The sequence below is a fragment of the Manis pentadactyla genome, chromosome 9 (assembly GCF_030020395.1).
Source record: "Manis pentadactyla isolate mManPen7 chromosome 9, mManPen7.hap1, whole genome shotgun sequence".
Classification (NCBI taxonomy): domain Eukaryota; kingdom Metazoa; phylum Chordata; class Mammalia; order Pholidota; family Manidae; genus Manis; species Manis pentadactyla.
Window position 1 is genome coordinate 49,180,630 of NC_080027.1, and position 20,556 is coordinate 49,201,185.

General features: G+C 43.3%; 1 protein-coding gene across 8 annotated transcripts in view; it reads right to left on the reverse strand.

The window, feature by feature from the left end:
- SCUBE2 (signal peptide, CUB domain and EGF like domain containing 2) overlaps positions 1-20,556 on the reverse strand; it is a 60,187-nt gene that overhangs the window by 15,203 nt on the left and 24,428 nt on the right. For 5 of the 8 annotated variants that reach the window (XM_057507350.1, XM_057507351.1, XM_057507354.1 and 2 more), the window contains 9 exons: positions 20,408-20,524; positions 19,388-19,510; positions 16,868-16,984; positions 15,429-15,551; positions 14,906-15,031; positions 14,560-14,646; positions 12,639-12,743; positions 10,403-10,558; positions 9,817-10,023 (listed from right to left, as the gene is read on the reverse strand). In XM_057507350.1, coding sequence (XP_057363333.1) covers positions 9,817-10,023; positions 10,403-10,558; positions 12,639-12,743; positions 14,560-14,646; positions 14,906-15,031; positions 15,429-15,551; positions 16,868-16,984; positions 19,388-19,510; positions 20,408-20,524 — 1,161 coding nt within the window. Of the gene's footprint in view, positions 1-9,816; positions 10,024-10,402; positions 10,559-12,638; positions 12,744-12,773; positions 12,867-14,559; positions 14,647-14,905; positions 15,032-15,428; positions 15,552-16,867; positions 16,985-19,387; positions 19,511-20,407; positions 20,525-20,556 lie in introns of all 8 variants that reach the window. The other 3 variants (XM_057507349.1, XM_057507353.1, XM_036930955.2) reach the window with 3 other exon arrangements.

Below are 20,556 nucleotides of genomic sequence, written 5' to 3' on the forward strand. Positions count from 1 at the left end.
CTAAAGGGGCTCTCATTCTAGAGAAAGGACAATAAATGAGCAAACAAACATATAATGGAAGGCCAACCAGAGCCAAGTGTGATGAAGAAAAGTGAAATAGGATAAGAGGTTGAAAAAGAGCGTTGGGTGGAATGTGTGCATATGCTGTTTTAGAATAGTAGCCAGGAAAGGCCTCTCTGCACAGAGATCAGAGTGAAAAGAGGGAAATGCCCTTTGAATGGTATTGCCAATTAGCAAAAAAGCCAGTGTAGCAGGAACACAGGGAAAAGAGAGAAGGAGAGAGGTGGTAGGAATTGAATTCTAAAAAGCAAATAAGGACCTGATCTGTAGGTTCTTAAAGGTCATGGTTAGGAAATCAGACCTTACACAAAGTGTGCTGGAGGTTGTGGGTGGGCGAGTGACACAGTCTGACTTAGGGTTCTAAAAGATCTTCCAGCTGCTCTGTGGAGAACAGACTGAAGGCAGCCAAGAGCAAGGAGAACAATCCAGAGCCCATCACAGGAGACTGGGCAGGAGCTGGTGGTTTGGAACAGAGTGGCAATAAAGAGAGAAGAGAAAACTAGTGAGATTCAGGATATAATCTGAAGGCAGAGCTAAAAGATTTTGCTAATGAATGGGGTTTGGAGCAAACCAGAATGAGAGAGGTCCAGGAGCCTGGGAGGTGTCCAGCATGAGCAGCTCAGTGACCAGAGGTGCTGTTTACTGAGATGGGGGAAGCAGGTTTTACCGGGAGGAGGTGAGGAGGATAAAACATCTTGTTTAGACACGTTGGGTTTAGGATGCAAGTGCTGATATTGAGAAGGCATGAGCTAGACTGGTGGTCTCCAGGGTAGGCTACTGCACCCCAGGGCTTTACAAAATGATCCACTGGCTGTGAGCAAAGCAATTTCACATATATGTCCATTAATTTTTACCTACATTATAAGAAATAAAGAAAGGCCCACTGGTGTATTATATGGTATAAGATCGGCCCCTCAGTCTGTCCACATCGCCATGAGTCATGGACACATGTGAAGACACAGGTTTGCAAGTAAAGAGAGGAGCTGGCAGTCCACAGCGCTGGGGACTGGAGGTACTAATGGATTCGTTTCTTTTCAAAGTACTGACAAGAATTACAGTTTAACTGTGTCTGGTTGAATAGAGCTCTTGGTTATATTACCTATTTTCAACCAAACTGTCACAAGACAGAAAGCAGCTTCGAACGATCCCAGGGCAGAAGCCCTAGATCCAGTGGTACAAGAACAGTGAACAGCAGGGACATGCCAGAGCGGATAATGATTTTATTCCCAGGACTTGTCCTGCCCATCCACGTCGTAAGATGGAAACAGTAATGATTCAGTTGGATCTGACAAGAGTTGATCCAATTTACAAAAAGACTACTTGAAAAAAATGGGTTTACAACCACTACTGTTAACAACAAACCTTGCTAGATTGTAAATATGTACCTTAAGATCCTAGCTACTTTTAAAGTTTGTTTATATTTAATCTGTATCTCATTTTTCTATCTTGTATTATGTACATAGTATATTAGCCAGTAATACAACTGTATAATTTTGTGTGTGTGTGTGTGTTTTCAAAATATTTATTTAAAAATAATGTTACTCTAAACTTAATATAAAACAGTAGATATGCAGAATTTTTCTGGTACTTAAGAATATAATGTTCTTAAAGCTTACATTCTCATTCTCAGTTTTTATCTTGTGTATTTTTTTTTTTGAGGGCATCTCTCATATTTATTGATCAAATGGTTGTTAACAACAATAAAATTCTGTATAGGGGAGTCAATGCTCAATGCACAATCATTAATCCACCCCAAGCCTAATTTTCGTCAGTCTCCAATCTTCTGAAGCATAACGAACAAGTTCTTACATGGAGAACAAATTCTTACATAGTGAATAAGTTACATGGTGAACAGTACAAGAGCAGTCATCACAGAAACTTTCGGTTTTGCTCATGCACTATGAACTATAAACAGTTCAAATATGAATACTCATTTGATTTTTATACTTGATTTATATGTGGATACCACATTTCTCTCTTTATTATTATTATTTTTAATAAATTGCTGAAGTGGTAGGTAGATACAAGATAAAGGTAGAAAACATAGTTTAGTGTTGTAAGAGAGCAAATGTAGATGATCAGGTGTGTGCCTGTAGACTAAGTGTTAATCCAAGCTAGACAAGGGCAATAAAACATCCACGTATGCAGAAGATATCTCTCAGAACAGGGGGGGTGAGGTTCTAAGCCTCACCTCTGTTGATCCCCAATTTCTCACCTGATGGCCCCCCTACGACTGTGCCTGTCTTAGGTTGTTCCTCCCTTGAGGAATCTTACCCGTCTCTGGCTAACCAGTCATCTTCCGGGGCCATACAGGGAAATGTAAAGTTGGTAAGTGAGAGAGAAGCCTTATTGTTTGAAAAGGTTAGCTTTTTACTTCTTTGCATATTTATGCCCTGTGGCTTCTATGCCCAGCATTTGTCTTGAGGTATCTTTACCACTTGGAAGAATTATGATACTCGGTAAATTCAATATGAGGCACGAATTCTATTTAAGGGTTGTAATTAGGAAGGAAGAAGAAAAGCTATAGAAGTAGCAGGCGGAAGAAAACATGGGAAGATTGATTATTTCTTTGACATATCTTCTTGTAGAGTAACTTCAGCATGTATAGGTTTTAAACTACTAATTAAATTGTGCACACACATTAACACAACTGTATAATTTAAAAATAAGTAATCATTCATAATTTCAAGAATATTTCACCTGAAGTGTGCATGTGTGTGTGATGAAAAACTGTCAACACCTCTGGATAGAGAAGTCTGTAACTCAAAATAGAGGTCAGAGCTGGGGAGGGCAGTTTGGGAGCCATCAGCATATGGTGGTATTTAAAGCAATGGCACTGGGTGAGGTCACCTAGGAGAGTGTGAAGATGGAATAGGGGGACAGAGTCCTGAGCCCCAGGAAACCTGATGTTTAGAGGTCAAAAAGTAGGGAGGAACCAGCATGGCAAGTGAAAAGAAGCAGCCAGCAAGGTAGGAAGAGCGCCAGAAGTGTGTGATGTCTGAAACCCACAAGAAGAAAGGAGGGGGTAGTGATCAACAGTGGCTGAGTGAGAGCTGGCAACTGGATTTGGTCACATGAAGCTTGTTAGGAATCTTGGAAAAGCAGCTTCAGTGGAGAGGGTTGGAATGAAGAGCAGATTGGCTGGAGCTGAGGAGAAGACGGGAGGTGAGGAATCAGAGACAGTTTAGACAGCTCTTTCAGGGTGTTTTGCTCTCTACAGGATAAAGAAATGAGGCAGTATCTGGAGAGAAGCATGAAGTCAAAGCAGGGTTTGTTTGCTTTTTAAGATGGGAGATAGGTTTGCATGCTGTTGGAAAGGATCTTGTAGAGGAGAACCGTGAGATGGGAGGTCAACAGCAGGAGCAGCGTTCTTGAGAAGGTGAGAAGGAATGGGCTCCAGAGCCCAGGCGGAGGAGTTGGCCTTAGCTGGAAGCAGGGGCTGCTCGCCCATTTTAACAGGAGGCAAGTTAGAGCGTGTGTGGACAGACACCGAACAGAAGGGTTGTCTGCACATGGAGAGATGAAGTCGTTTTCCCAGACTCCCAGATACCACGGGCATCTCTGCATGGGAGCCTTGTCGCAACTCAAATTCAACTTGCCCAAAGGGAATGCTTCTCTTCCCTTCCCGGCTCAGTCCTCCCTCTTCTTATAAAAGGCATCTCTACTCTCCCAGTTACCAAGTCTCCAACCCTTGGAGTTTTGATCCCCAACTTCTCCCTGCTCCAGCAGTCAGCTGCAGCACCCTATAACTGGGTCCCTGTGTCCATGCTCTATTCTTCATCTCCATGGCACCAGTGTTCTTTGATCCTCACCGTCTCTTATCTAAGTTCTTGCAATAATCTTCCAGCTATTTCCCTTGCTTCTGCTCCTTCCTCAGCTCTGCTACACTTACCATCAGATTCACCTACCTTTCAAAAGTGCTTCTCTGATAGCTTCACTCCCTGGCTCAAAGTCCTCCCTGACTTGACTCTGTACTTAGTGTCTGACTCAGAATTCAGTCTTTAGTCTCCTTTTCTGCATGTGAGCTTTCGTTCTTTCTCATGCTCTCTCAAGAGTCAATTTTTTTTCCTGCTTTTCCTATAAATCTTTGCTTATTATTTCTTCCTCAGTGATCACATTCATCTATCCATTCAACCAACTCACAAGCTTTTTCTCAGTGCCTCCTGCATATGAAACAGGGCTGGGTGAGATGCGGGACACATGGGAAGCAAGTGACATCAGAGGCCAAGTCAGAAACCTCTAAGCTCACCCAAACTCTGTCCTCCTCTCAGTCCCCAAACAAATTTATCACCAAATGATGCTCCTGTTTCCTCCTAAGTATTTCTCTAACCCATTGCTTCTTTTTTACTCCATTTAGCGCCTTCATGTTCTCAGTCTCTGTTATGTGAAGCATTTAAAAGCTCCCAAATTCTTTTTTCTGCCTCCAGTCCTGACCCCCAATACAGTTAGAGAGATCTTTCTAGAATACAAATAGGACCTGGACACTCCCTGATTAAATCCCCTAATAACACCTTGTCACGTAAAGATAAAGTCAAGGCTCCTTAGCAGCATATTCAAGGTCTCCTGGGCTCGCCATGCCTTTCCCACTGGCCTAGTTGCCCACCCTACCCTAGCTCGTGCTCAAGTTTAGTGATACTGAAATGTCAATAAAGCGCCGTGTGCATCTCACTCAGTCCTGTTCCCCATTGCTGCTCCTCAGCCTGAATAGTCCACCAATCCATGTGTCTTCTAGGCATTCTCCAAATCTCAGCTGAGGCTTTCTCTCTTTTAGGAAGTCTTCTCTAATGCTTCCCTGGAAGGGCTAAGTGTTGCCTGAGGGATGGTGTCTTATTTATCCAGGCCTCCTCAGCACCCACCACAGAACTGGCCCAAGGAGGGTTCTCTGTGTGTACGTAGTATGAGTAAAATAATCACAGGGCACAGGCTGTGCCCAAGAGAGGTGAGAACATTCAAACTGAGAGTTACAAAAATTTCTGCCTGTTAAATTCCAAGTAATTTCTCAACTTGGGAAAACTTAAGAGAATCCCTGGCTCACTCCTGCCTCAGACCCTCTGCACTTGCTGATCCCTCCTTCATCAGAGCATCCCGTGGGCCCGTTTGAGCATTGTGTGGCCAGCTCCTTCTCACTTAGAGCTTAGCCAAGTGTCTCCTGTTCTGAAGGCTTCCCTGAACACCCTGTGGAGAGTAATTGGTCCTCCTCTCTGGCACTCTCTGTTTAATTATCTTCACAGCACTTACAATTTCTGAAATTATCATTTTCCTTTACGTTTTTATTGTCCCTCTCCCTCCATTAGAGCATGAACTTTATAAGAGCAGGCTCCTAACCCACTGTGTTCTCACAGCTTCATACCACCTTCATAGAGTGGTACAGAGTAGTATCTCAATAAATACTGGTTGAATTCTTTCTCAACTGCTGTAGAGGAAAGCTACTGATGTTGAAAGTTGAATTAAACTTTCCTAGTCTCCCAAGAACACAGACACTAAATTATTTCCCAGTTTGCCAGCTGCCTAGATTATGTCTTCAAAAAATTTCAGCAAGTTTTAAGAATGAAGATAAAAATACACATTTTAGCAAGTATATTCCTTCAATAATTTATCCTTTATGAAATGATAAGTAGCTATGAAAGAAATATGGAAATCTATTTTTTCTCTAGATATGAAAGGCTGTATAAATTACTATGGAGCTTAAGGAATTTGTCCCTTGGAGAACATAATCACTCATTTTTTTTGTTGCCATCTTGCTAGAGTTGATCACAGATGGAACAAAGGTCACCTGGAAAGCAAGATGTCCCTAAAGTCCTTAAATGCCAAATTAATGAGACTTTACTGTGTAAAAATGAATATAAGAAAGGAAGAAATTGGTCTTTGATGAACTTAGGACTTAAAATTTCTTTTTCAGTGTTATTGTAAAAAAAAAAATTCAATGGAAATATAAGCAAAGAATATGAATATTCTCAGGAGAAGAAATTCAAATGGCCACAGTCATATGTCAGCATACTCAGACTTACTAATAATCGAAGAAAAACAAGTTAAAATTTGACTTCATCATTTTGCTTATCAGATTTGCAAAAATTAAAAAGATCAATAATAATAAATGACTTGTGTTAGCAATGCTGTGGGCCAACAAATACTCAAATATGAAGTTGGAGGGAGTATACATAAATATAGTCTTTTTGGAGGGTATTTGGCAGTGTCTGTTAAAGTTTTAAATCTGCACATCCTTTGACCCGGTAATTGGACTTCTACAAGTCTATCAAAAATATTGGCCATGTGCACAAAAAAAGAATATTCACCAAAGCACTGTTTGTAATAGAAAAATAGGAATAAGTTAAATGTCCACCAATAGCGGTATGGCTAACAAATACTACTGTCTTAAAAAAAAATGTACGCTAGGAAGCTTTAAAAAAGTAAGGTAGCTCCTCCATTAGCATGTAAGGATGTTTGTGATCTGCTCTATAGTTAAAAACAGCACATAGCACTATTCAAATTGGATGATATATATTTTTTAATGTTTCCTTCACACATAAGCTTATTGCAGCCAAAGTTATTCTTTTAAAACATAACTCAGAACTCTGTTACTCCTCTGCTCAAAACCCTTCAATGGTTTCATTTCTCACTCAGATTCAAAGTCAGAGTCCTCACAGGTATTTCCACTCCCACATGATCTGGCTTTCCCACACGATCTCCTCAATCGGGACTTTTCCCAATGCCTGGGGTGGTTCTGCTTGCTGTTTCCTTTGCCTGGGACTCTTCCCCAAATACTCCACAGCTTGCTTTCCCCATCCTCCACATCTCTGCCCAAATGACACTTTGCAATGACCACAGTCCCTCCCCATAGTCTACATGTAGGGGGAGTACATCCCTTCTCACTCCTCCCCTTGCTTTGGCACTTTCTATTCCACTTCCCTGTTCTTCATACCCTTCCCACCATCTGCTACATGATGTATTTCCTTCTTTATTGGCTTGTAGTCTGTTTTCCTCCTCTAGAATTGTAAACTCTAGGAGGGCTGAGATTTTTGCTTTTTCTTTTATTACTGGATTCCCAGCATCTAATACCTGGCACACAGGAGGTGCTCAATAAACATTTATGGAATGAATAAACAAATTTTCATTTTCATATGGGCATAAAAGCAGATATGGAAAATATATAACAAACTATTCACAGCAAATACTGGAGCATGCGATCAGGAGCAGAGGGGAGAACTTTCACCCTTACTGTGTACATATCTGTATAATTTGAAACATACACTACTCTGGTAATTAAAACCTAAGTTAAAAATATTTTAAGGGAGAAATATAATGGTTTCATCTCTCCTTCTAGGCGACTCAAAACACTTTACTGGGCTTCTTTCCGCAGACACTGAAAATAATTTCCAGGAGAACTATCCTCAGCATGTCTCTACTGTGTGTACCATTCAGAGTTCAGAAAATACCAGGAAGCTTGGTTTTAATGAAGTTCTAACACCATCAAATAGACGAGGACTGTGGGACACACACACACACACACACCCTGGCTTGCCCATGCCATGTGTCTGCTAGGTAAAAAGCCTTTCTAATTAATACTGCCAACCCCTCTTTATACCCACTCCCTCCCACCAGTGGGAGGAAGGGGGAATTTCACTGGTGAGTCTGTGCACTATTTTCTCTGCATGGTGAATCTTCAACACAGGGTGGACCTGATTTGGTCCCATGTCGACCATAAAATCCAACCATACTAGAGGGAGCTCTTGAGACAAGACTGCCTGCCTCAGCCACAAGTCCAGCCTAACAGCATGACAAGCATCCCAGGACTCTGTCACACAACAGTGATACAAACCATGTGATGAGTATCTTTCATGAGTTGTCATGGTCATGAGACCTTCGTTAAGTAACTCCTCATCCACCATGTGGGGCCTTTATTCCCGAGAAGCACACTCATGGTAGTTCTGGTAATCTTACTGGGAGCTGGTCCAGGGAGCCCTTGACACTAGCTTGTCCTGAATTCTTAACTCCCTGGTGAGGCTGCAAGGCCTCTCCCTAACAGGACAGCAAATGGGGAAAGGAGGTGCCATTTAGCTCTGAGAGGCCAGAAGGAGGACCTGCCTGCATGTCCCTGACCGTTTCTGCAACTTGCCCTGGAAAGTTAGAGCAGTAACAGCCGACTCTCATCACCATTGTGGTATGGAAACTGGAACTCCTAGAACTGAAGTCAGAACAAACAAATCAGCTGGGTTGGTTTTACTCTTTTTTTCTTTTCAAGAGAGTCAGTTGGAATAAAAGTCAAGACTCTTTCTGGTGATCAAAACCGAAAGTTTCTGTGATGACTGCCCTTGCACTGTTCACCATGTAAGAACTTATTCACTATGTAAGAACTTGTTCACCATGTAAAAACTTGTTTGTTATGCTTCAGAAGATTGGAGACTGTTGAGAATTAGGCTTGGGGTTGATTAATGATTGTGCATTGAGTCCCCTATACAGAATTTTATTGTTGTTAACAACCATATGATCAATAAATATAAGAGATGCCCTCTCAAAAAAAAAAAGTCAAGACCCTTTGAGAACCAGCCCCTGGTGGACTGTTACACCGGATTTTACACTGGATTTTTACTGTTCAGCAAAACAACAGATCTGGGTCCTATTGATACCAATTCTCCTAAACAAATGCCCCTGGGCTCAGCTTTGCTTATTCATAAACACTGATTTATTACTCCTTAGCTCAAGCTTCATTTCTCAGGCCTTGTGAATTTTAATGACACTTCAGAAAGGACATCAGTTTTTCCAGAGAGGGTCTGGTTCGCCTTACCTGGGACCAGAGCACAGGCTTTGGAGTCAGACCATCAATGTGATCTTGAGCAAGAGAAATTAGCTCTCTGAGCTCCAATGCATTAGTCCGTTAAATGGGGATAATAATACCTACCTGTTAAGATTAGTATTAGGATTCAGTGTATCATGCCAACACAGTGCTTAGCATTCTACTTGTGACAGGTGAGACTCAGTAAATCATTATCATTACTATAAAGACCCCCAGTTTTCCCCATCTAAGACTTTTCAGATACAATCTCCCAAAGTTTCCCAGAACAGTCTCCCACAACAAATAAATCTCAAGACTGGACCACCCTAGAGCCACTTGCCCAGGTCCCTCTTGTCTGGAACATCATCAGAGAATGGATGATGCTCAAATGTCAGGCCCCACATTTAATTCTGGAACACGCACACACTCGCACACACACATAAAACAGCATACATGGAACTGAACTACTAGGAGCCTTGAGGTTCAGGGATCTCATAAGGTCAATGGGCATCCCCCCAGCCTCACCACTGCCCAGGAGTATGGGCAGGAGGTCATTCCTTGCCACCAGCAGTCAAACCAGGAGCTGCAAGGGGAATAGTGACAGTGAGGTGCCCAGGAGGCTCATGGTGCCTTCACCAGCCACCCTGCCCTGACAGGGGACCACAGTGCTCTGAAGACCACCATCCCTCAGTCCCTTAAAGGGCAACACTCCCTCTTCTCATCCACTCCGCTTCTTCCTTTCTGTCCCTTAATTCAGCAAACATTTATTAAGCGCTCACCACAAGCCAGCACTATGCCAGGTGCTGGGGCACTCCTGGTCTGGCAGGCACAACAGACACCAGCATTGGTTCTCAGGGAGAGGTGGTGCCCAGGATGTCCTCTGGAGTGAGCCCAGAGAGGAAAGGATGGATTCTGGCTACCCATAGTGTTTCTGGAGCTGAAGAGAGTTCTGTTAGCAAGAATGTCCTGGCCAGCAGGCCACTCACCACACTGATCTCCTACGTGGCCCTGGCCCACTCCACAGGACTCCACTTGGGGTTCAGATGTTCTGGGAGAGTTTTTAGCCACTTCAAGGTCCATCCCTGAGAGTTGGAGGTGAAACTGCTCCCTGTGGGTAGCCTTCCGGAGCGTGCGGATGGCTTTCCGGAGCCGCTTCTCTGTTCGCTTCACGACGCAGCTCAGATCGCATGAAGCTACAGAAACGAGAGGGACAGCAGTTGGGGAGAGGTCAGGCCTCAGCATGTGGGGAGTCCGACTGACTGCAGGACCCACCAACACCCACAGTCCCCTGTGGACAGGATGGGGGAGACCTGGAGCTGGGCACCTAGCAGGCTGGACAGCATTCAGTTCAAACAGAAATTTGTTCACCGAAATGGTGGCTTTGGGTTTTTATGAAGCTGATAAAATCATCAGGCTCCAAACCAATTCAGTTTAGTTTGGGGGTAAAACGAAAAACAGGAGATACTTCAGTGGTTGCATTATTATTCCCCCAAGAACAATGAAAAGTGGAAGGCAAAGGAACAAGGAGCAAGCTGTGAGAGGCCTGGCACCATAGACTGGTTTCAAACCAACCTGTCACCTCCTTTTGGTTAGTTTCAAGCTCAAACTCAACAGTGATAACCATTTCCTTAGAGGCGCTTGGTCGGCCAGGGGCTGCCGGGACTTGCTTGCCAGAGCTGCATGTTAGGTTTGTGTAGCGGAAGCTCTCTTTTACTGAGCTGTGCTTCTCTGTATGAAGAAACAGAATTATCGGAAGCCAAATCCTGGCAAAGCACTCAGTTGAACATGCGCTAGAGCTCAGTAAACATTTCATTAAAACAACTCTCAAGGGCCCGAATGATTAACTCCAGATGCCAAGACGTTGCAAGCCCTCAGCCTGGAGAGCACAATGACATTGTAATTTTTAAGAGCTAGTATAGCCTCCTAGGTAATGCAACAATTTAGCTCTTGAAAATTACTTTCATGGATAATTGCTGGATGTTTCTGACTGACCGGCCATGTATGTGGGAGATGGGAACCAGGCTTGTGTTGCGTTGCAGACAGGGTTTGCTAAGGTGCGCTCATGTTTGCACAGTCAGTTTCCTTAAAGCTGGACTGCAATGTGCCAAGCAGGGGCTCAGCCCTCAAATAAGGAATGAGCACAGACGTAGAAAGGAAGCCAACTCCTGCTTTCAAGCACACTGACCTTGGAGTAATCCAACCCGAAGGGAAAGCTGGAAAGCACATCAGCAACGATGTCTCTGTTTGAAGTAACCAAGTGGTACGTGGCGCAACAAGCCTACAGAACCAAGCAACATGGCGAAGGCATCCAGGGTGGGAGTGGGAGTGGGAGAGCTGTGGAAGGCAGGCCTGGGCACATCCCTATTCCTGGCTTTGGCCATCTCCCCTCCCCTCATGGCTTCCAGGGGCTCTTGTAACTAATGATTGCTAACCCAAACCAAAGAGCAGGTCCACATATCATCCACACAATTAACTTGTTTCCATTTTAAAATCTTGCTTTACTGAACTGCTGTATCATCTGTATCATCTTCTTTAACATTACATGGGTGTTCAAAGCAACAGATCATCAGGGGCCAAAGGAAGGAGGAGGCAAATTAATTTTCCCCTCTATGTGTTTCCCCTAGTGATTTATTTTATCTCTGCAAAAGGTTAACTGCTAATCTCAAACTAAGCAGATGCTCATTTTGAATCTTCTGCCATTTCAATTTTTCCATATTTTTTTCTAAAAACACTTTTTATTTTGAAATAAGTTCAGGTTTACTGAAAAGTTGCTAAGAAAGGGCTGAGAGTTCCATGTACTCTTCACCAAGTGTTCCGCAATGTTAACTGACATCTTACGTTAACACATTTATCAAAATCAAGAAATTAACATTAGCACAATACCATTAAGTAAACTAAAGACCAAACATGTTTTCAAATAATGCTTTTTTACCGTCTGATCTAAAAGAAAAATTGAAATCACCTGTCATCCTCCTACCCAGATATAACTACTGCTAACAATATGGTGAATTTTCTCTCTTTTTTGTTCTGTTACTCTCCCTTTTTCCATCTTAACATTGTAACAGGAACATTTTCCTATGTCATCAAACATCCTTTGAAAGCATAATTAATACTGCATAATATTTCAGCAAATGGCAGCACCAAAATTAATGTTGGTTAGTTCCTTAAAATAGGAAGTCAAAAGCGACTACAGTGAACTTCATGTTTATGCGATTTATTTGAGGTTACATTAGGGAAAGAAACCTCCCTAACACACAAATCCTGATTTTTTTTTTCATCTCTAAAATTACTCTATGGACTAATACTAGAAACGTGAGCTGGGGAAGAAAGCGGAGCATGGAGTTCTGCTCTTTTCAGGAAGGCCAGTTCTGCTTGGATGGTGTTTGTTCTGCTAAAGCCCAGCCTCTAAAAACTAGCTCCAGCAGGGAAGCTGGATATTACATCTTCGTTCATCAGAGATTATCCCAAGCCAAACAGTTTTTCATTTCTTTGGCTTATATTTCAAGCAACTCTAAGATCTAGAAAATGTAACCCAATCTAATCACAAATTGCTAATGTATCTTAAAGCCTTTATTGACTCCTGTGAACTCTCAGCTTTCCCAGAGCTTCACCATCTGTACCTCAGAAAAGAAGCCCTGAAGTATAACTCCAGAACTATACAGGGGTGCTAGGCTAGGCTCCTCTGCCTCCTGCAGAAAGAATCCTTGGAGAGTCTGAACTGTTCTACCTCATCTGAAGGGCTTGACTTGTTACAGGCCCCTTTCCCACATGCAGACAAGCTCCCTGCTCCAGCAGTCTGATGCCATACCTGGTAGTGCTGACCGCAGACCCTCGGGAAACAGCTCAGCCTTTTTCAAACTACACTTGCCTTCATTTAGCTTAAAGGTTACACTTGTCCTGATGGTGGCGACATCTTCAGAAAGAAACAAGTGAGAGACATTACCTTCAGATGCAAAGGAATGGAAACACCAGGTGGGTAATGGCAGAGTTATCCATTGGCTGAGTCCCACCACACACTCTGAGCCCCTCTCTTGCCCTGAGACCAATAAAGATTTTGATTATGGAGTGTCCATTCCCTGGAACTGGGGACACCAGGAGCCTCCTACGAGTTACACTTATCCCTCTATATGAGATGAATCCAATGCTTAAACATAGCAGAGGTAGGACCAAAAACAACCTCAATGGTGAGATGCACTATGAGGTCAATTTTGTGCCTTCCCAGGAAAGAAAATCAGAATCCTCTAGTTTAAATTTGGGCAAAAGTACTGAAGTATAGGATGAAGAGTAGATTCTCCCAAATACGCCTGTGCCGGAAGGCAGGGCTAAGGAAGCCATCATTCCAGACAAAGATGGCTTTCCCTAATGGTGACTAGGAGGTTCAGGGTCTGGGAGGGAGCAAGGGTCCCACTCTTGGCACCTCATGTGCAACATTCTGCCCTCCTCCCTTAGTCAGTCTTAGCCATAGGTTAGGCTCTGGAGCCAATGACCAGGATTCAAGCTCAAGCTCTTGACTTGTGATGAGAACTTGAACTAGTTACTTAATCTCCCTCACCTTACTCAGTCTCCTCAACTGTAAAATAGACATAATTACAGTACATATATATTACCAGGCTGTTATAAATAAGATAATGCAAGAAAAAGTTTAGTGAGCATTTAATAATGTAAATAACCATCAAATTGTTGTGTTGTATACTTGGAACCCAATATAAGATTGTATATCAATTATACTTCAATAAAAAAAATGTTTAGCCTACTGCCTGGCACATAGTAAGACTGAGTAACACTGCCTGGCACATAGTAAGAACTGAGTAACTGTTAACTAATTGCTCACCCATCCTTGGGGTGGCCTAAATTTCCAAGTGACCATCACTGAGGGATTTGGTGAAGCAGACCACGATGTCTGCTCTGAGTCCAAACGTCCGGCAAGAGAGGCAGTGAAGGGTAGTGCTTAAGATTCTGGATCCTGACTGCCTGGCTAAAATCCTGGCTCCACTTTTTCCTATCTGAGTCACTTTAGGTATGTCATTTCACTTCTGTGAACCTCACTTTCTTTATCTAGTTAATGAGGAAAATCATAAAGTTGCCCCAGAGGTTTAAGGTAGATTAAATCAGCTATATGTGTAATACAGTGGCTGGCATATTTTAAGTGTTCATTCAATATTCACAAGCTATTATTATCATGCTTTGGGTCTCTGGCTTTGCTCACACATGTAAATGAACATCAAGAACAATTTCTCCATCTAGATGTTCTCATGACATAACCACGAGGTATCTAAATCTGGGAGGATGAGGCATCCTAAAAGCTTTACATTTCATTCTCTGTCATCTGACAAACCAGAAAAGGCTGAGGGCCCTCTCTCTGGACTGAATCCTTGCACCCCCATTCTAGCTCCAGCCAGTGCCATACAACCCAGGTACACATTCCCTGGTGGGTTTTTGAGGTGCTCTGGGGCACAGGCAGTTTGGGAGCCCTGAGTCTCCTGTCCCAGAGGTCTGTGGGCCTCTGTCCAATATGATGACCCACAGAGCCTTCCAGCACACAGTGGACACGTGGTAAGTATCTGTTACATGGTGAGTCAGAGGCCAGGCACCAAGGCCACAGGCTAGAACATCCTGTAATGTGCTCACAGCATCAAGGAGATGAAGAGAAAAGACAACAAAGCCAACACCCAAGAATGAAGCTCACTGAGCACAGAGCCCCAGAGAGAATATACAGATTTGGTAATTACCCCCGAAAGCAGAGTCATTTGATTTTTGCTGTTTGTTCCCAAGAGGAGAGGAAGAGCCGCAGGTGACAGAGTAGGCTTCTTGCAGTCCTGACAGACAGAATGTGGATTGTCAATATTTAAGCAAGGTTATAAGCTCTCCACACAGCAGCTCAGATCACCCCCTACCCTCACTCCACATGGACCTCCAGAAAAATGCCCAGCATATGGGGTTTCAAAGTATGGGCCTCCTCTGGCCAGGAACCAGCTGGTCAAAGACCTGGAAGCCTTTGAGGGCATCTAACACCTAACGGCCAGGAAGGCCTGGCCCTGTCATGAAGACCTGCCCCAGGGACTGGGACCTACTCACCTGAAGAGAGGCGAATGCCAGAGTGACATCTCAGGAAGCACCTTTCTCCTCCACCACTCTTACTGCAGTGCAGGGACACGTGAGATGGTACACTAGTGGGCATAGTGGGCGGGACCCCTTTCACTTCTGGATGGGACAAAATGTAGACACTCACAGAAAAAAAAGGACACTTCTGGGTGTGACAAGAAGTCCCATGCACCAAAGACCCAGAAAAAAAAAGAAGTGCTGAGACACCTTGCTCAGAACACTGGGCACTATTTCCCACAAAGATAAAGAAGTTACTTGTATGCTACTTTTTCATGCAGAAAAGCAACCAAGAAAACAGAAGTAAGTTCCAACTTATGCAGAAACACAGAAGTAAACACAAAAGATCCTGCAAAGTATCTCCTGTTTTTGACCTATTTACAGACCAGCTGCTGCCGCTGGGGCAGAGGGGAGGGGGACAGAATTGGTGCAGGGCTGGTCTGTCGCCCTCGGGGGAGATGCGGCTGGGCCAGTGCTGAGCCTGCAAACTGAGTCTTACCCACACAGTCTTTTTTATTCCAGTGGAGCTTGTATGCAGGGTGGCACTGGCATTCATAGCTGCCTTCTGTGTTCACACAGACCTGCTGACAGCCTCCATTGTTGACGCTGCACTCATTGGTGTCTGTGGGACAAAATGCTCTCCTGTCACAGCAGCCCACTGCAGACCCAGGTGACGCCATCCCTCCCCTGAGGAAGGAGCAAGAAGGGAATCACAGGGCTGGCGCTCACTAAACCGAGGGCAGGTGCTGACTGCTTTCGGGATGCGCACTTGGCACCAGCTGACCCTGCTCCCCACTCAGTGGATTTCCTGGCACAAGCCTCACCAGGGTGGCCCCAAGTTCCATTCTTGACCAAACCATTCCCTTATTAAGGACACTCAGAAGCAGTCACACTCTACCTTCAGATGTCCAAACACAGACACTGCACAGGCTTCTGATTAAAAACTCCACTATCTTCCTGGGCCACATAACAAGGGACAGACACAGAATTAGGGCTCCCCACTTGACGGTTCAGATAGCTCAAGTTTAGAAAGGCAACTGACTTGTACTAAGCACCATCAACCCAAGACTGAGTCCAGGTGGCTCCAACTAAACCCCAGATACACACTTGTATTCAAGGGACATTTCTTTGGGGGTTTCCCGAAGGACTGAAAGTATTTGTTTTTATCCATGCCAGGGATATTGACAGGAGAAGAGAGACAACACTGTCTACAGCAAATCATTACTGTTCATTCTGCTTAAGCATGGGACACAGGATTGGGTAGGAAGTATTTAGGCCAGTGGGTCCCAAATCTTCCAATCCTCAGAATCACTTCAAAGCCCTTAGACATTCTGAATCCGAATCAAATCTGTATTCCCAAAGACTGCTGCATGAACCTGATGATCAGGGGAACTGAGAGGGAGTCATCTGGTGCCAAATCCGGTTCATGCCATTGTCTACATGACCATAATGACAATGACACGTTGCTGCATGGACACAGAGCACAGGATAAAGTCACTGGTCCCACTTCCAGCTTAAGAACTGCTCAAAGTTCAAACAAGCCTTCACAGCCAGTTTCTAAGTACAACAAGGCTGGAATTGGCTGGTGCCTTGCTAAGCCTCTCTGAGGAGTGTAACTTTACTGCCTGTGGGGATGTTCAGCTGGATAGGGTATCAGTTCCTGAGATCCCCCCACCCTCAGAATACAAGTGCACCAATAAAGTCACTCAAGTCAATAATGAAGAGCTTAGCTCTTCTCTCCGCTCCATTTCACACTCCACATGTTCAAGGGATAAATGTGAGGAGATGTCTCTTAGCAGCTGATGGGCTTACTGCTACTGTACAGGGGATGGAATGTTGCATTTATCCCCTGGTGTAGGAAAATTGGCCCTGCTCTGGGGCAGGTCCTGCATGCCACAGACGCAGCCTCTCCTGACCAGAGCGGGGCACTCTGCTCACCTCCGCAGTGGGTAAAGCCATAGAGTGTGTACCCTGTGCTGCAAGCACATGCAAATGTGCCCGGGTGGTTGACGCAGCTGTGGTCACAGGTCCTGTCCAAAGAGCATTCATCCACATCTGTAATTTTCAAAGGGACAGGGGAGCTGAAACCAACTCCGAGGGAGGAGTGGAGGGAACATGTTCACAATAATACCAGTGACTGACCAACAACAAAAACAACACAAACAAAATATAAAGTTATCTATCAGTTCTCCTGCTCCCTTGTGTTAAAGAAACTGTTGAGCAGCCCACAAGTATACTCACAGCCAGGATCCTTATTTCTGAATTCTGTTGCAAATGGTACTCCCCTACAATCTCGCCGGATCTCAGAGATGAGCCTGCTATTTGCGGGGCTAAGTAATTTAATATATTAAATGAAGCCAAATGAGATAATATACCTGAGAAAGCTTTTGTAAACTCTTAAGGTGAAACCTATGTATCATTGGTGTTACATTACTAATGGTAAAACAGCAATACTTATTTTCTGAGCTGTGGCAAACTGAAAGGAGAAAACATTTGGGTTGTGTTGGAGATAAATCTGGCTCCTCTCTCTTTCTGATCTTTCCAGAAATAGTTTTCTGGCCCTAGGAGGCCATTTGATCCTGGGTTTTAATGTCCTCTGCACTAAAATAATGCATTTATGCTATAAAGTCCTCAGTAATTTTCTATTACAGATGCTGATATTTGGTGTTTAAGCTCCCAGCTGGAGCTTCTTGACCAGTCCCTTAGCTTTGTTCCTCCCCACCGTTCAGTCTCCTGTCCTGGTTCATTACAGAGGCACGCCTAGCTTCACTTGAGGTCATGGAAACTAGCCTCAGGAGGCTGCATATGTTGATCGAATCATCTGTTCCTCACTGGTCAGATCCTGACATCTTTTCTGTAGATTCAAATTTCAGTGCTTCACTTCCTCAACACTTTGGAGGGTTTTAACAGTTATGACTTGTGTCTCCAAATGGATAAACCAGGACCAGTGCAGAACTCAGAGGAAGCCAACTCGACCACAGCAAGATCTTTTTCAACACCAAACACACCACAAGAAACTACTTTAATAAAAAACAAACATTTGGAAGGAACTGAAGAAATGTAAAAAAAAAGAAATAAAAAAGGGCAAATTCTTACAAAACCTCTCCATCCTTAGCTTTTCCCAGAAATCCTGGCAACTTCTTCAGTAAACTTGTTCTCTACAAATATTTGTTCATCAAGACTGATCAGCGAAAAATGAGAAAAAAGCCTTTTCTTTCTTAGTATTTGATGTCACTCTATGAATTCTGTTATTCATATCAGACAGTTAAGAAAGTGAACTAGTTCAGTAGCTGACTTTGGCTGCTCAAGATGGGCTTCTGCTTTGCCAAAAATAATGAGGTCACTTCTCTAATTCCTTTTTAATGTGTTTGCAAAGTTTAAATAGTATTTCTTGCTCTATACATTATGACATATTATGTGGAACAGCAAATTTGCTTTCCAAGTCAAATGGAAGAAACCCAGGCAATAATCATCTTGAATGAACTCGCTGAATGTAAAGGGAGTTATACTTGAACTGCCTGACAAGTTATGTATTAAGAAGAAAACCAAGAGAGAAACCTGATTCACACCATAAGTTAAAAAAAAAAAAAGATAAGCTACATCTTCATTATCTGAAGTGATATCAGATATTATTTTCTGGTTTTGATTTAATTCTGGGATTTCTAACAAAGTAAGTTAGGCTGTTCTTACTCCCAGAAATGGAACAGGAATAACTGACAGCCCATCTTTCCTGAGAACTTCTTCCTATATATTTATAGCATAAAAGGTGCTCATCAGAAAATATAAATGATGCCCCCCACCCAAAACAGTTACAACTTTCAACAACTGCTACCCAGAGTGGTTTCCTTGCCACATGCCTTATGTGGGAGGGAGGGATACATATGAGAAGGGGTCTGCAGTCCTGCCCAAGGACCGGTCTCTCCTCCACCTCCCAGATCCCTCTCCCCAGGCACCAAAAGCTGGCCATTCAAACAAGGGCTAAAAGGAAGAGACCAACTGGTATATGACCTTGTTTGTGCATTGGCTCCAACTTTTTGCCAGGAAAAGGTAAAGTATGTTAACTAAATCTACATATTTTTGTCACCAGGTTTTGTTATAAAATCCATAACATTAAAGGAAATTTTAGAGAAGGAAAATCATTCACAATCCCAACACCCTAACACAGTCCCACCTGCACTCTGATCCATTCTGCTCTGAGCAATGAGCTCTGCTGTGATAGCACCAGATGTGTTCTCTGAGGTATTCTCTGATCATTAATAGCCTAATTTCCAAATACACCTGGAAGCTATATCAGTGCTTTTATTCTACCTAACAGATGAAATAAGTGGAGCATGGGTTGGAGGCTGGGTTAATGACTCCATCAGGACGCCCAGTGAATGGACTCCGCCAGGGTGGGGTTTCGTTTTTTCTGCTCCAAGCAGCGGGCATTGCACAGCACAGCTGTGTTTCAGCACATACCTTGGCAGGATTTCTCATCAGTTAATAATTTAAATCCCTTTTTGCAGCTGCAGTCAAAACTGCCCACGGTGTTTTTGCAGAAATGATCACAGCCTCCATTGTGGGTCTGGCACTCATCAATATCTGTAACAGGCAAGCATCAGCAAATCAGACAGCAATACTTGCCTCATTTTCCACAAATCCCTGAAGTGCTATTGTGTGTGCTTTGTTATTCTCTGAAACAAAAACAGATCCATGAAAGCATTTAAGAAAGTTTGCTGATGTTTTCAATCTTACACATGTTTACTTGTCTGGCTTACCCAAGTTTGAAAGACAAGTGCCTGGTCCCTTTGTGAAGTCTGACTCAACTGTCCTTGACTAGCACTAAGGAAACCAGCTATGGGACAGAATGATGATGTCCTGTTACAGTCTAGATGCTCTGCTCTCTCTAGAGGAGATGGCTCCCTGCAGGATACTTTCCATTTTAGTTTAATGATTACAATTATAAGGAACTAGAACACTTGTTTTGGCAAATTACACTATGATCAAATAGCTTCAATGTTTTTTAAAGATTCTTGATATTTAATCTTTTCTTTTCATAGTTTCATCTGGTAACCTACTTGTTATCATGTTAAAGAACTAAGCCTTTGTACTCTTGTCCATGAAATACTAGCACATCATAGGGGTCTCCATTCATTAGTTAAAGTTAGTAGTACAGTTATTCATTAAGTTATCTGGATAGTAATTTTGGCTATTATTTACATAATAATTTCTAGGCTGTTATTTATGATATGTTGATATTATCTCTTTCAAATGAAGGTTTCCTTGAACTTCTGCTTTTTGATTGATTTGATGCTTGTAGAAGCTGACCTTCTCAGCAGTTAGTGTAATTAAGTTGGTTCTAATTAAGCTTACTCAATTATAACTTTTCATGGCCCAGGGAAGAAAAGCTTCCATCAATATGAATCATAAGCAGACCTGAGGTCGCTCAGGAGGCGTGGAGGGGAAGAGCTGCCTTTTCCCCACACATTAGCAGGCTACCTTTACAGGTCTTCCCGTCCACCTGGAGAGTGAATCCAACGGGACAACTGCAATGAACACCTGTCGAGGTATCCTTACAGGTGCGATCGCAGCCTCCATTGTTGACAGCACACGTTTCTGACAAGGAGGTAAGAAAAAGGCAGTTAGCT